Source organism: Gadus morhua, chromosome 20, assembly GCF_902167405.1.
Source record: "Gadus morhua chromosome 20, gadMor3.0, whole genome shotgun sequence".
NCBI lineage: Eukaryota > Metazoa > Chordata > Actinopteri > Gadiformes > Gadidae > Gadus > Gadus morhua.
In genome coordinates this window covers 16,391,715-16,407,714 of record NC_044067.1, presented here as the reverse complement: position 1 = coordinate 16,407,714, position 16,000 = coordinate 16,391,715, and the positions used below count along the sequence as shown (strand labels likewise).

Here is a 16,000-nt window from a genome sequence, read left to right as displayed (position 1 = left end):
TTGAACAAAAAAGAACGCACCATATTTTTCTTGCATTTCATTTTTACCAAAGCAAATTCCCCCAAATTAATGTATGCACTTCAATATCAAGAGCGGACCAAGCCTGCATGCAAGCTGAATCAAGAAAACTGTTTTTTCACCTGCTTAGAGAAACAAATATATCAACACATGGACCATGTTGACCGTTGAATTAATTGTATTAGAATTTAACACTTTACGATTCTGAAATGTGAATACTGAACTGTGTATTTATGGCCAGGTGTGTCTGGCTGTGTCATTCTGCAGAGCTAGAGGAGGCACAAACAACTCAACTATGGCCTTTTATAGCCTCAGGGGTCCTTTCTCTTTCAATAAAGAATTACATTACATACAGTTGTAGTTTCAGTTGGATGAATGTAGTACTTATTTTATTCAGGTTTCCCCAGAAAATAAACATTAGTATGAGTTATTCTATTAATTAGATAAACTAAACATTAATTTGGTTAATAAAGTCCTAATAGAGCTCCATAAACTGTACATATATTTAGACTTCGATATTGATATTTATTGATGTGCCACGGCACAACTTATCAATTGCTCCAGACATCCCTGTTGTTATTAAATCAACACAACTTCAAGTAGGCTCAGTGATTTGTTGAAAGCTTTATTGTATATATTATTGAAAAATATGATGAATACAATGATTACATAGGACACAATAAGAAACAATTGCTATATCTTTTAAGTGATTTTTCTGCAAAGGGAGCAGTGATAGTTTATAGTGTGTAGTATAGTACTATAGTTCATTGTATGTTATAGACCTTAGTATTTTAAAGGCTTAATGAAGGATCATCTAACTGTTTTCTGGACCTCACAAGCCAGAAGGAGACAGAGACAGCCCCTAGCATGGCGAAGATGAGCAGACTGAATGTAGCGTATAGTCCAGTCTCGGCATCGCCGGGGGAGAGCTCCATGCCCAAGAAGCTGACCGAGTAGTCCAGCGGAGGAGGTACGGTTGCTATGGGGAAGACGATAGTTAATGTTTTGTATTTAAATGAACACAAATTCAGTTACTCAACTGTCAATCATTGACATCATTGTTACACATTTGTATTAATAAATAATGTGTTAAGATATTATTATTATTACTGAGGAAGAGGCAATGATTTGTTTGGTTCAAACAGAAGACAATTTTCCTTTCTTTCAAACAAATAAAAATCGAATTATCAAACTAAATATGAGCCGACCACTTGTTTGTACACTTGTGAGTACTAGTTTAGATAGTTGAATAAAAAGACGATGGTTGACTTTACCTTCGGGTCCTGGTTTTAAACATTCATGGGGCCCAGAAGCGGGGTCAGGGAAGCCATTACAGGAGATGATGGTGGAGTAGTAGGCAACAGAGCTTTTAGCCACACGAGAGAGGTTGGGGTCAGAGTGGTTGACATAGAACAGGCCAAATCTTTCCGAGAACCCTGTTGCCCACTCTAGATTGTCCATCAGTGACCATGCTGTGTAGCCCCGGATATCGATGCCATCAAGCAGGCGAGCTGTAACGAGAAAACCATTATTACGGAAAAGATTACACCTGGCAAAGGTGTCAGTTTGATTAGGTTTGCTTGGTTGTCTCGTATAGGCTGTGCATTGAAGGGACACACCTTTCAGAAGCTGGTTGATGTACTTCTCATAGTAGTAGCTCCTGTGGGCGTCGTTCAGATCAACCTCTCCTCTTTCTGACATGCCATTCTCTGTGACTATGATGGGTGGATTACCATACTCTTCCATAATGAAGTTAAGGATCCTCCGGAATCCAAACGGGGATACCTTCAGCCACGATGAGCCTGAGTCCAGCCAGGCTCGGTCAGCAATGGTCCCAGCCCCCCTTGGGAACATTTTATTATTTAGTCTCTTACTCACCTAACGGCCATTTTGGTCCGAGATTTCATGGATGAGTCAATTATTGATGGAGAGACTCGTCTCAGATGACTGTTAATGAATTGAAAATGATATAGTTATAAGTGTAGTTACAACTCAAGCCAATAGAGGCTGCTAATTGGAAAACGCACACACTAGTATTGCTTGTTTGACTCCACCACACTATAAAACTTCCATGATAACCCTGAATTGAACAACCTTAACAGTTATCAAGTTCTTGATTAAACAGTCAAAAACACAGTAAATTAATGATCAACAATGAATGAGATGACATTTACAATCTACGTTATTACAATATAAGTTATACTACTAATGTGCTACTTTGTTGTGCTGATTTCATTTTCCTGCTGTGGTTATTACCCTGCTAGTGTGGGAAAATCCTTTGGCCTTACCTGTCTGCATCGTAGTGCTGCAGGCCGCCATAGTCAACGGGAAACGCCAGGACAGTTGTGTAATGGTTAAAACCAAAGTAGTCATGGGTTCCCTTCGTCCTCTTGATCTCCTCAGGAGTGAACTCTGGTAATCTTAAAGAACACAACAAGTTAGGTGATTGATTTGGTATTATAGAAGACCAACACTTTGACTTTATTACATCTGTATACTACTTCCAAGAAAAGAAGTTCTCTTCTTTCAGGTCTTACCTAGACTTGGAAAGGCCAGCGGCTAAGCTTCTGTCACGGATAATCGTTTTCATCACATCGCTGTAGTCACCATTGAATATAGGATGGGCGAACCAGCCGATGTAGAACTGCACCAAAAGGAAGTATAGCTAGGTATTGGTGTAGTAAAGGATATCACTAAGAAACCTGATAGACTATGATGACAGAATAAATAAAAACACTCAACAGCAACAGGTTATTTTTAATGTATTTTCGACTTTATGTTTCAACACAGCTCTCCGTTCAACCAGGGGGGGTCAGTACTGCTTTGAAGGCTGTCATGGTTGTTTCTGAGTGGCATCTGTAGTGTCTACCTGCACCACCCGTCTGGCAGCATCGATGTCCTCCTGCTTGTATGGGTTTCTAGGTTCGGACCAGTCAGAGTTGATGGTTATGGAGATGAGGCCTCCCTGCTGGGCACGATACTTGTCGTTGTAGAGGTGCCAGGCCTCAGCGTGGGCCTTGATCAGGTTGTGACCCACCAGGTAGGGCAAGGTGCCCGGTCGGAAGCTGATCCCTGTTAAGGATTTTCAAATCAATTGATTTCCGTAAAATCAACCACAAGAGCTTATCACGATGGAAACCGAAAAGGATCCCAATAAGTGATTTTAGAAAAAGAAAATAACGATTGGTAAAACATAGCACTTTAATGAATGTCCTTCATATACCTGGTGCAGCTGCTCCATACCCATGTCCCACCATTGCTATATTGTAGGGCTCATTGATGGTGATCCAAAATTTGACTTTGGGGCCAAGGCGGCTGAACATGATGTCTGCATAGTCCCTGAATCGGTCGATGATGGTTGGATTCTCCCAGCCCCCATCGTCCTGGAGAGCTTGTGGTAGATCCCAGTGGTACAAGGTTATCTAAATAAAACAAGACGGATAACCATTTTAGGCTTTTCAACAGAACCACTATGTACATGACGTAGAACCATAGGTTAACTTTACTTACATGTGGTTGAATGTTAGCAGCTAGCAATGCATCCACTAGTCTGTTGTAATAGTTGAGCCCGGCCTCGTTGATGTGTTTGTTGGTGCCGTCGGGGAGCACTCTGGTCCAGGAGATGGAGAAACGGTAGTGGGTCACCTTCAGTTCCCTCAGCATAGCCACATCTTCCTCTACCTTGTTGTAGCTGTCACAAGCTATGTCCCCCGTGTCGTCGTTGAACACTCGGAGCGGGGTGTGGGCGAACTTGTCCCATATGCTGAGGCCTTTCCCGTCAGCTCTCCAACCTCCCTCAATCTGGCAGGAGGGAAGGAGAACGTAACTCTTTAGTACGCTCATTATTTGCTGATTTAGAAATACAATTTTGGAAGGGATGAAACCGTTTCAGAATTTTGTAGACAAAGTCACTGCAGTCAAACATCAGCACACACCATTTAACAAAAATATACTATAGGTATAGATTGAATTTATTCATTTAAGCCTTCATGAAGATGTATGACATTGTATCCGTTCACCTGGTATGATGCTGTTGCTGTACTCCAGATGAAATCTTTGGGGAAATGACCATAAAGGGTTTTCTCATCATCTGGTAGTGGGAAGCCGTTGTCCTTTATGATTTGAAAGTAGTAATGAGCTGAGAGTTTTGGTGTCCTTGGTCGGTTTGGTTTCATGAAGTCCACGTGATGGATTCCAAATCCTACTTTGTACCCATTGAGCCACTCGAAGGAATCCATTAGAGATGTTATGTATCCTCTGACCTTCACACCGTCCAAATTATGTGCTGTTGAAAAGCATCATATTGGCCAGACATATATTAAGCTGTGTTTCAACAATTATTTGTAACATTTCTTCAGATTATAAAATGGTATAAAAAATTATATAAAATTACCTTTCAGAACCTCATCAATGTATGTTTTGTAGTAGAATACCCTGCCTGTATCATCAATGGTGGACTTGGTGTCAGTAGCTACTCCATTGTCTGTAATGTAAATCTCTGGGTCTCCATACTCCTCCTTGATCCAAATAAGGAGTCTTCTGAGTCCCCATGCAACAGCTCTCTGTTTACTGATCGCAGTGCTTGGGGAATCACTGTCCTCTTCCTCAACTATATCTCGATCAAATTCATAGGACGGAGGACTGAGCTTAGGTGTGACATGGCGCACTATCTTGGTAGTGTGGTGGTTTATACTGAAGACATCCGCAGTTCCCCTGATGTAAGCCTTGTCTTCCTCAGTAAACGAAGGAAGCCTGGACACTGAAAGACCTTGAATTTCACTCTTGTTTCCAACTTGCCATTTCATTGCGTCAGGGTAATCCCCGTTTTTGAAAATAGGGTGTGCAAACCAGCCAAGTTGGAACTGGAGAGCACGATCTGCAGCCATTACTTCCCGTGGGACCAAGACATCTTTAGGTTCAATCCAATCAGCATTGAGGGCTATAGATACCAGACCACCCTGGGATTTTCGATACTTGTCATCATAGGTGTGATAGGCTTTAGCATGTGCTTTAAGAAGGTTGTGAGCCACTCTGTATGGTGCATCCCCTGGATTTTTAACATTTGGTGGGACCTGCCCAAGTCCGTATCCTGACCATGCAATTGTATGAGGCTGGTTGAAGGTCATCCAGAACTTAACTCTGTCTCCAAATGTGGCAAAGCAGAAGTCACAGAATTCATTGTAGGTTTCAATCATACTCGCATTGTCCCAACCATTTATGTTCTGCAAAGCTTGGGGGAGGTCCCAGTGGAAGATTGTTACCATAGGTGTGATGTTGTGTTCTACAAGGCCATTGATGATTCTGTTGTAGTAGTCTACACCCTTCTGGTTCAGGGAGGCACGGTGTCCATTTGGAAAAATCCTGGACCAGGATAGAGAGAACCTGTAGGACTTCACTTTAAGAGCTCTGAGCATGTAAAGGTCTTCTTCCAGTCTGTGATAGCTGTCACAGGCTACATTTCCATTAGCATTATCCGGAATATTGCCTGGTTTCTGGGAAAATGTGTCCCAAACACTGGGCCCCTTCCCATCAGCATTCCAGCCACCTTCAACCTGATAGGCAGAGGATCCTACTCCCCAGTGGAATCCTTTGGAGAAGGTTCCATAGTGGTAGAGTTTGCGCTGGAATATCGTTTGGCTTGAGAAATTCCTCCATACAACGCTTGCTTCAGATGGGACTTTAGATGCGGGCAGAGAAGGTAACTTATGGCTGTCGTATTTTTTCAAGGCATGTGTCTTAAAGCGTTGTCTTGCTGGACCGAAGCCATTGTCCTCAATAAGTTTGGAGTAAAAATAGGCAGACTGCTTTGGTGTCCTGGGTCTGTCTGGCAGGTCAAAGTTGACATGATGCAGTCCAAAACGTCCACTGTAGCCTTGTGGTCCCTCAAAGCCATCCATGAGAGACTGAACGGTAAAACGCTGTACATTCACCCTATCAATATGGATAGCTGTATGAAAAAAAAATGATTAGCTAGTGTTATAATAACATCGTTTTAGAAACCCAATTTGTATTCAGCAACATACCTTTCAATGTCTCATTGACATAACTCTGAATATAATTTATTCGACTGGTGTCACTGAGTGTGTCCCCACTGTACTCAGTAGGCATTCCATTTCCAGTAATGTAGATAGGCAACTTGCTGACATTTAGGTACTCAGCTGAGATGAAGTTTAACAGTCTTCTAAGGCCCATTGGTGCAGAATAGATCCAGTCAGATGCTGTAGAGGACCATGAGGGATCTACATGGGCCTGAAAGTCCCCAACCCCATTTGGGCCACACGTGCAGCCACCAACACTGTTGTTGACTAAACGGGAGGTATAATGGTTCAAGCCAAAGAAGTCGGCTGTACCATTGATCCTCCAACTCTCATCTGCAGTGAAGACTGGGAGTCTGGCAGGTTCAGAGAGGAGGCAAGCTTTTCTCTTCTGTTCAATCTGAGCTTTGAGTAATGCAGGATAATCGCCATCTACAAATATGGGGTGGGCAAACCAGCCTAGCATAAACTGCAGGTAGCGTTCTGCAGCTGCTACGTCTTCAGGTCTGGAGGGATCCAAAGGCTCTGCCCAGTCAGAGTTCAGGGCGATGCCCACCTTTCCACCCTGTGCCTTCCTGTGTTTATCGTTGTAGACATGCCAAGCCTCAGCATGAGACTTCAGCATGTTGTGGGTGGCCTACAAACACATACAGCGGTTATAGAACAGCACAAGATTCTGAAAACATTGTTTTAAATGTGATAACTATTCCTACCTGGTAGGAGGCAACCACATAGTCCTTAATCCCAGGGGGATGCTCACCGGTTCCATACCCAGCATGGCTCACCACCCAGGGGCTACTGAACGTGTTCCAGACCTTCACTCTGTCTCCAAACCTGGAGAAGCAGAAGTCTGCATATTCCCTGAAGGCTTCCACGATGGAAGGGTTGGTCCATCCACCCAAGTCCTGGAGGGCCTGTGGCAGGTCCCCGGGGTGTAGGGTGACAACAGGCCGTATGCCAGACTCAATCAGAGCATTGATCAGCTTGTCGTAGTAAAGAGCTCCTTTCTCAGAATGGCTCCCCTGGTGGCCATGAGGGAACAGACGGGCCCAGGAGATGGAAAACTGGTAGGTGTTGACATGTAAACCGCGAAGGAGGTAGAGATCATAGTCAATCTTATGGTAGCTGTCACAAGCCAGATCTGCCGTCTGATTTTCAAACACTTTGTTTTCATGTCCGAAGCGATCCCAAATGGTCTCTCCTTTCCCTTCTTCTGACCAGCCCCCTTCTACCTTGAAGGAATCGCTGGACGTGGCCCATTGAAAGCCATCAGGGAAAGTTTCATTCCAGAGAAGATCTCGGTTTGATGTGATCTGGTCATCAAACTTATCCCACACATTCTGATAACTGATTGCTATTCCTGGGTGGTATAGCACTCTACTACAAAGAAAAATGATGAATTTGACTTAGATTATAAGTTTTGCAAATACTTTGACATGCATTGGGTTCTACATTTCAACACTGTTACAAGTTACCTTTTCTGTATGTCATCCGTTTCAAGTATTCTGACCATCTCCTCCATGTCAAATCCCATGATAATCAGGTCATTTTGTTTCAGAACTTTAATACATTAAAAAGTTATTAAATGAGATGGGCTTTACATATTAAAAGAGTGCATTGTTAAATTATATATTATAACCAGATTAACCCCACATAGAAAGACTTCATGTTAAGCACTAATAAAGTTTTTTTTAATTGTTTTTCATACAATCCAATGATTAAGAAGGCAGTTTTTTTTTTACATTTATTTAAAAAATAAACTCACCCACTACACAAGCATAACATTTTAATGTTTACCTTTTAATAGGCGGCCAAGGGGCTGTAGTTTATCTGAAGAACATTCCAGAACAGTCATGTTGTTTATCAGTAAAGGTGTCCTCCCAATGGAATGCTTTGAAATGAAATAGTAATCAATCAAATTGAGAATAGAGGACAATATTACCCTCTTGAAAAATTTTAAGAAATGTTTTTTCCACACTAGCACGAGTAGAAATGTAAAAATGCTACCTGTATTGTGCTCAACTCCTTGTAAAGGTTTGTTTGAGAGGTACAGTCATATTCAAAGTGTAGTGACAAGAAATCTGTCTGTTTGGAAATTTGACAAAAAGTAAATTATATTATTTATCATAATCCAAATAATAAATATGTTTATAAATTAGCCGAGCTATACAAGCTACATCTTACCCCTGTAGGCATACTGAATTCAGAGATTATGTATGCAGCACTCGTTCCAAATCCAACTGATAAACGTCTCACTGTGAAGAGATAAAATACCTAAAGTAGTTATCAATATCATTATTGTCACTAGCCATATTTTCTTAACTGAATTCAATTAATTTTGATATCAAATAATATGAAGAATATGTGCAACATTTCATAAAAAGAAGCCACAAGAAACCACAATGTTTACTACAATAAACCACCCCTCTACTGTGTCCCACTTATTATTCAATAATCCAATTTGAACAATGAATGATTTGGATTCCCTGAGGCAAAAATATGATTTCCTACGCACACAAAAAAACATTATTCTCTTACCTTTCCCAGGAAACAATTCATAGTAACGGTTGTAGGCACTGGCGTGAGCATGGAGTGCATTCTGGAGTTCGGCACTCTTCAGCTCATCCAGGCGATTCAGTGTCACCCAGGACTGCACTAGATCGCCAAACTCCAGGAAGGCAAACTCTGCATATTGTTGAAACATCTGCCCCAGCTCAGGGCTCTCCCAGCCCCCGTACCTCCTTCTCAGCTCTTCTGGTACAGTAGAACCATGAAGGATAACCAGAGGTTGGAGACCTACCTCCACCAGCTGGTTCAACAAGGCCTTGTAGCATCTCACTACAGCTGGCTGGGGCTGGCTTGGAAGTCCTGTGGGCAGGAGCTGAGCCCAGGACAGGGGCACCTTGAAGTGGGTTACCCCCTTACCTTGGAGGTACTCAAAGTAGCCTCTGGATCCGTCTGGTGGAGATGCTGTAGTGCAGTCGAAGGCACTGTTTACCCCATCTTTTCTTGATTGCTGGTTTATTAAAGGACCAGCCAGTACCCTGACATCCTCCAGCACATTTTGCTCTAGCACATGTGTCTGGTAGCCATTGAGAAACAGTGACAGAAGCCACAGGTACATGGAAACAACCCAGAGCATGTACCTCATCCTGGCTATATGACAGTCATTCTGATGCGACTCTCCTGCAACAAAGTTATTAATGGGACCAGTATAGCAAACAAAGTCATGGTGCTAAGGCGTCTCTCTATTTATTGGTGTATAGAAGTTATCATATCAGATAGACCCTGGACTTGCGTGTCAACTGATAATCTTCAATCTCTTCAAAGAACATGCAACTTTATGAACTCTTATCTCGAGAGACCATGGAGGCAGCATTGACAGTGGTGACTGTTTTAAAATAAAGTCATTACAATTAAATGCCTCTAATGTGCTGTTTTAAATGGATGAACAATTGGCAGGTAAACTAGAATCAAGAATAATATCTCCACAAATAACATCAGCCATCTCATTTGGTTTAGCAATACAGTTTAACAAATAGTTTGATATTCAAACAATCTTTCAGATTCATTTAGGAATATTTCTATATTGTATCCATCATCGTGCGTGTGTTTGAATAATATATTCTATACTACACATAACAATAAGCTCTAAGTATTGAACAGCACAGTAAGACACTTTTTTATGACATTGAACATCAGATCACATTTATATATCAATGTATATTTAAATAAAAAGGGAATCTGTGATATTACTTATTATTATTATTATTAATATTATTATTATTATTAACATTGTCGCAAGTTCTAAGTAATACTAAACCGAACATTAAGCATTCCATCACCTCAAGACTTTAACCACTATCATCAAGGCCATCACTTATACACTTTCACCGGGTGTTGTTGACACCCGGTGAAATGGTTATGAAACTCAGGGAACTTTGGTGTGGGGGAGTTCAGGAGGTACAAGCACCTGTATAAAAGATTAGCCGTGCACAGATTGGCTGTTTTACGTGAGTGAGAGCAGGTCAGCATGTCCTCTCACTGAAAGGCTCTCTTTCTTTACCTCCTGTGTGTTGGTGGTCATATGTGTCAAAAGAACAATGGGCCACAGACAGCCATGCTTCTGGCTGGTCCCCTGACCAAGCAAGATGTAGAAAAATGGCATAATCTACTACAGGGATCAATGGGGACAGACTGTACTCAATCCATACCAGCAGGATCCAGAGGCTACTTTGACTACATCCAAGGTAAGGGGGTAACCCACTTCAAGGTGCCCCTGTCCTGGGCTCAGCTCCTGCCCATAGGACTCCCACGCCAGCCCCAGCCAGCTGTAGATTGATGCTACAAGGCCTTGATGAACCAGCTGGTGGAGGTAGGTCTCCAACCTCTGGTTATCCTTCATGGTTCTACTGTACCAGAAGTGCTGAGAAGGAGGTACGGGGGCTGGGAGAGCCCTGAGCTGGGGCAGATGTTTCAACAGTATGGAGAGTTTGCCTTCCTGGAGTTTGGCGATCTAGTGCTGTCCTGGGTGACACTGAATCGCCTGGATGAGCTGAAGAGTGCCGAACTCTTCCAGAATGCACTCCATGCTCACGCCAGTGTCCAGCAACGTTATCATCAGCTGTTTCCTGGTAAGGGTATAAGATTCATATGAGATTTACATATTAAATTTTCTCCTAATAATGTTTATTTTTGTTTAAAACTAGACAAATAGAAACACGTTCAACTTACATTTGATGAATAATGCCTTATTATTTAACATCCAGAAGCCACTGCATGTTTTAAGACAAACACTAAAACCATGAATAGATTATTTTGTCAAAAATAGAAAACTAGTTATGTATTTAACACCTGCAACTAAGTGGAGTTTATATCATGCGCTAGTAACATTTTCTGACACAATATTGTTGCTTGGCTTTCGTGATGGTTGGAAGGAGAAACATTTATGCAACATATATTTACTGCTATAATAACCATCAATAAGAAAAGTGCTACTTTTTTTTCAGAAATCACTAGATTTCCTGGCAATTGGAATCCAATATGAATGTACCACCAGTAAAAACTTTGCAAAGGAGCTGCAACTACTAAAAGTAATTCTGTATTTTATATTACATAAATTACACACTAACAAATATCTCTCACTTAAAGAATTTAACATGATGATTCATGGATATCATTTACAAACTCAACAGAATATCAGTGGACTACAACCAGTGCTCTTTTATAAGGTGGACATCGTTAACTATAGACCTGATGAGTGGTTGTTCCTCACAAAGGTCATAGAAGGTGAAGAATCTTTATTACAACAATCAACCTTTTATCTGTCATTATATTACTTGTGCACCCTTGATAATCTGAGGCATCTAGGCGCTATCTTTTGACTACGATACTGATTAATTATAACGCTAAGCCTGTCGTTATTGCAGCTCTTAGAAGTAATGATCTCCACGTTCTTGGTTTGGATGTGGTCGACCTATTTCAAATATTGAAATCCTATGAGTTAACATCTACAAGGTAAAAGCCTGCAAACAGAAATTGGTTCATGGAATAATAAGTAAAATATTCAGTGCTGTTTTAATATTTCCTTTCTTACTAATATAATTGTACCATCCTAACACTGTCTTCTCTTTGTTAGCCTCTCAAGTGCAAAAATTGATTTAACAAATGATGATGGTAAAATCCTACCAAAAACATCCCCAAAATCTTCAACCTACCACACAGTTTGGTCTACACTATCATTGATGAATTCATTTGAACAGAACACCTTCCTTAATGAATCTTTCCCTGATGGCTTCCAACGGGCATCCTCCAGCGAGTCCTTCAAGGTAGAAGAGGTCTGGTCAGAAGAAGGGAAAGGAGAGACCATTTGGAATCGCTTTGGACATGATAACAAGGTCTACATGTCAACACCTACCAGTTTTCCATCTCCTGGGCCCATCTGTTTCCTCATGGCCACCAGGGGAGCCAATTTGAGATAGGAGCTCTTTACTACGACAAGCTGATCAATGCTCTGATTGAATCTGGCATACGGCCTGTTGTCACCCTACACCCTGGGGACCTGCCACAGGCCCTCCAGGACTTGGGTGGATGGACCAACGCTTCCATTGTGGAAGCCTTAAGGGAATATACAGACTTCTGCTTCTCCAGGTTTGGAGACAGAGTGAAGGTCTGGAACACGTTCAGTGTGGCACTTTCAGCATGGCTCACCTCCCAGGGTGGTGAGCCATGCTGGGTATGGAACCGGTGAGCACCCTCCTGGGATTAAGGACTACGTGGTTGCCTCCTACAAGGTAATATTGGTCATCACATTTAGAATTTTTTTTTATAAATCTTGTGCTTGTAGGCCACCCACAACATGCTAAATTCCCATGCTGAGGCTTGGCATGTCTACAACGATAAACACAGGAAGGCACAGGGTGGAAAGGTGTGCATCGCCCTGAATTCTGACTGGGCAGAGCCCTTGGTTCCCTCCAGACCTGAAAACGTAGCAGCTGCAGAACGCTACCTGCAATTTGAGCTAGTCTGGTTTGCCCACCCCATATTTGTAGATGGCGATTACCCCGTGCTGCTCAAAGCTCAGATTGAACAGAAGAGAAAAGCTTGCCCCCTCTCTGAACCTGCCAGACTCCCTGTCTTCACTGGAGATGAAAGACGGAGGATTCATGGTACAGCCGACTTCTTTGGCTTGAACGACTATGCATCCCGTTTAGTCAGCAACAGTGTTGGTGGCTGCACGGCCAGCCCTCGGGGGGTTGGGGACTTGATCTAGACTGCACCATGGGGCCTTAGAAGACTGTTACATTTCATCTTAGCTGAGTACCTAGATATCAGCAAGGTGCCTATCTACATTACTGGAAATAGAATGCCTACTGAGTACAGTGGGGACACACTCAGTGACACCAGTCGACAACGGCGGTTTTAGGCATGGGCAAACCAGGCAGCCGCCCGGGGCGCCATATTTGTGGGGGGCACCAAATCACATGGGAGGTGCCACGAGCAGTAAAAATTAAGAACACGCCGCAAAGCGGTTTTCAATGAAGTACATAACATTGTGTGCGGAATTGGTATATTGGCTCACCCTCTGGCTGCAGGCGCACACCTGCTTGTTGGGAAGGTGCTGTGCACAGACGGAATGAAACCCCCACTGAAGTCCGTAGGGTCACCTAGCAGCCCCCCAGCAGCAGCGATGACAATGGAGACAGAGCTTGTGACAGTTACAACAAGATCGACCCTGAAGAAGTTGAAGGTGACCCACTATTGTTTCTCCATTTCCTGGACCAGAGTGCTCACAAAAGGACTCCCCAACACATCAACGAGGCCGGACTAAACTACCACAGTGGATTACTCTATGCCTTGGAAGCTGCTCATATCAGGTTTGTTAATTCTCATTTGATATTCTCATGGAAGCAATTCAGCTATCTTTATTTTTTATTTGATGTAGGTAAGATTTAAGAGCTACAATTTGAATGTTATTTGTTAGAAATGTCATAGCAATCTGTCTGCTATCAGTGAGTGAAATGCTGTATTAGTGAGTGAAAGTCAATCTGTTGTGGTTGACTGGGCCTTCCTCTGTATGAAACATATTTGATTAGAGACCCATAGACATGGATATATTGGCCTTTAGATTATACCTCAACATCGCTGCCATATTTGAGGGGCAAAGACTGGCCTATAAGCAAATAAGCAGTAGTGCAGCAGTAGTATCCATGTATATATGTCTATATTTACCGACGACGGTTAACTCTTTCTACTTCCGTTCTCTTCTGTATACACTCCAGGTCACCCTTTACCACTGGGAACTACCACTGAACCTCCAGAATGTTGGTGGCTGGGAGAATGAAACCATCGTGGAGAGATTCAGGGATTCCGCTGACGTGATTTTCAACAGACTGGGTGACAGAGTGAAGTTCTGGATCACCCTCAACGAGCCTTACATTGTGGCAAATCTTGGCTACGGATACGGTAACTTTGCCCCAGGTAAAACATACTCTTCATTACATAAATTCCAAAAACCGCCATTAAAGAAGCTGTAGTTTATATTTAAGAGCTATCATTTTTATGTAATTTGTGAGAAAATGCCTAGCCATCCGTCAGCTATTAGTGAGTGAAATGTGCTTTGAGAATATACACGTGCCGAGCTGACTACGCCCACCTCCGTAGGAATCAATATAGCTTTCAGACCGTTCCTGGCTGAATTTCTAAACCAATCAGCATATTTTCCGTGATTGGTTCTTAGGAATCCATATTGCCTGTGAAATGCAACATTTCACTGGTGGAGGGGGCACTTATTCTGCTCTCTCTCTTTACAACTCTCTGCACCTTTAAACCAAAGGATGTCATTCTTCTTACAACGTTTCTTTATTCATATGTTCTGTTTACGCCATTGTTAGACACTCAGCTGTTCTATAGGACATATAACAAGAGCATAGCACATGCTTGACTCGATTCAGACAATAGCAAAATGTTACATGTTATAAAGTAGAAAAGCCATCCATTGTATCTACCGTACATGTATAAGCTATATACACACCATTCACCACGCGTGGTAGGATTCGTGGGTAAGCAGTACATTGCTGGTCACCAGCAGATCAAGGCCCACGCTGAGGCCTGGCACCTCTACATTGACAAGTACCGCGCAAGGCAGGGAGGCCTCATCTCCATCACCATCAACTCTGACTGGGTGGAGCCACGTCATCCTCACAAGCAGGAGGACGTAGATGCTGCCCTGCGGATCCTGCAGGTCAACTCCTGCTGTGGCCAAGCAGTCTGTTGAAATACAAATCACTATTCACTCATTAATCCAGGGACTTTGGGAAGGTGGCCTTTGGGAGTATATGGTTGGGGCCATCTGGCTCAATGGTGCTACAGGTAGACGCGATTGGGGTTCGTACTCAGAACCTTTTTAACTGGGGGTCAAAGACCCTAAAAGCCTGCTAGGCTATCCTGTCTGTTAAATATTATCCGTCATTATGAGAAATAAAATGATATTCAAGGGTTTGGTAAGAGATGTAGTGTTTGATGGGTTGATCATTACATGAGAGGAGGTAATTTACATAACGTGCACCAAAAGTTCACAGATAATCTAAGAATTCATATGAAATAGCCTTTTGGTGCATTATGCTTTTTGATTAGTAAGTAAGTTATTCATGGCCTCTTCCCAGTACTGTTCAGTGCCATTTGTAACTGAAATGTTTTCGGGCCGTAGTTCTCCATGGGCTGGTTTGCCCACCCAATTTTCAATGGAGATTACAAGGATGTGATGAAAACTATTATCCGAGATAGAAGCCTTGCAGCTGGTTTACCACACTCAAGGTAAATAAATGTTATGATTCGTTACCTGATAAATTACTATCAACAAGATTAGATTAGGTTTTATTGTATCATGTGTTTTTCAGTTTCAAAGCTGGCTCCAGGCAATAATAATGTAATCAAAAAAACATCCAAGCACTTTAAGACACATATAAGCCCGAATCATGTTGGTATGTATGACTGATTAAAGTTATTTGTTAACAAATAAAAATGTTGATAAAGTTCCATGGAAATATTTGATGTAGGCTATTCATTCCACCAATCTAATTTGTGATATTCTAGGCCCTTTTATGCGCTCTACCTATGTTGTGGAATTGTTGAAATTTAGAAATTGTTGTGGAATTTAGAAAGCACTTAGAATAGGTAATGGATTGATAAAATCGAACTCTTTGCACTTCCACTAACAAAAATAACTACTAACCTTTCTTTTTGATTTCCAACGGGTACACTGAATACTGTAAAGTTTATTGGTAACTTGTAAGTTGACTAGTGTAGAAATGTCTGCCAACGGACTCAATGTAAACTGTACCGGGCATACAGCCAAGGTGATGGATGCTCCCGTTGTCTCCCAGCTCGTGTTCTGGACGCAGTGGATGTGAGGGGCTACACCGTGTGGTCCCTGATGGGTAACTTTG

The 16,000-nt window shown here is 42.2% G+C and overlaps 1 protein-coding gene and 1 pseudogene across 2 annotated transcripts; one reads left to right on the top strand and one right to left on the bottom strand.

The window, feature by feature from the left end:
• Window positions 1-627: 627 nt before the first annotated feature.
• On the bottom strand, window positions 628-9,289 carry LOC115533056 (lactase-phlorizin hydrolase). 2 transcript variants are annotated; one of them, XM_030343251.1, is made up of 17 exons: window positions 8,592-9,289; window positions 8,238-8,308; window positions 8,061-8,138; window positions 7,851-7,944; window positions 7,529-7,613; window positions 6,767-7,433; window positions 6,042-6,690; window positions 4,412-5,965; window positions 4,038-4,303; window positions 3,529-3,819; window positions 3,242-3,440; window positions 2,888-3,090; window positions 2,556-2,662; window positions 2,307-2,438; window positions 1,638-1,861; window positions 1,293-1,529; window positions 628-997 (listed from the first exon to the last, which is right to left on the bottom strand). In XM_030343251.1, the coding sequence occupies exons 1-17, from the start codon at window positions 9,202-9,204 to the stop codon at window positions 810-812; spliced, it is 5,658 nt and encodes a 1,885-aa protein (XP_030199111.1). In that variant the 5' UTR covers window positions 9,205-9,289; the 3' UTR covers window positions 628-809. The 2 variants fall into 2 exon arrangements, with proteins under 2 accessions (XP_030199111.1, XP_030199112.1); XM_030343252.1 differs by lacking the exons at window positions 628-997; window positions 1,293-1,529 and having other exon boundaries at window positions 1,743-1,965.
• A 720-nt stretch (window positions 9,290-10,009) lies between these two features.
• Window positions 10,010-15,590, top strand: LOC115533718 (lactase-phlorizin hydrolase-like; annotated as a pseudogene).
• The last annotated feature ends 410 nt before the right edge of the window (window positions 15,591-16,000 follow it).

What these genes read in the sequence shown, in the direction of transcription:
- LOC115533056 (XM_030343251.1), bottom strand. Translation starts at nt 9,204, where the DNA reads ATGAGGTACATGCTCTGGGTTGTTTCCATGTACCTGTGGCTTCTGTCA. An exon ending in ATGTGGTTGCCTCCTACCAG is followed by an intron (nt 6,691 to 6,766) that starts GTAGGAATAGTT and finishes ATGTGTTTGTAG; the next exon opens with GCCACCCACAACATGCTGAA. An exon ending in CTGCCAGACGGGTGGTGCAG is followed by an intron (nt 2,663 to 2,887) that starts GTAGACACTACA and finishes CTTTTGGTGCAG; the next exon opens with TTCTACATCGGCTGGTTCGC.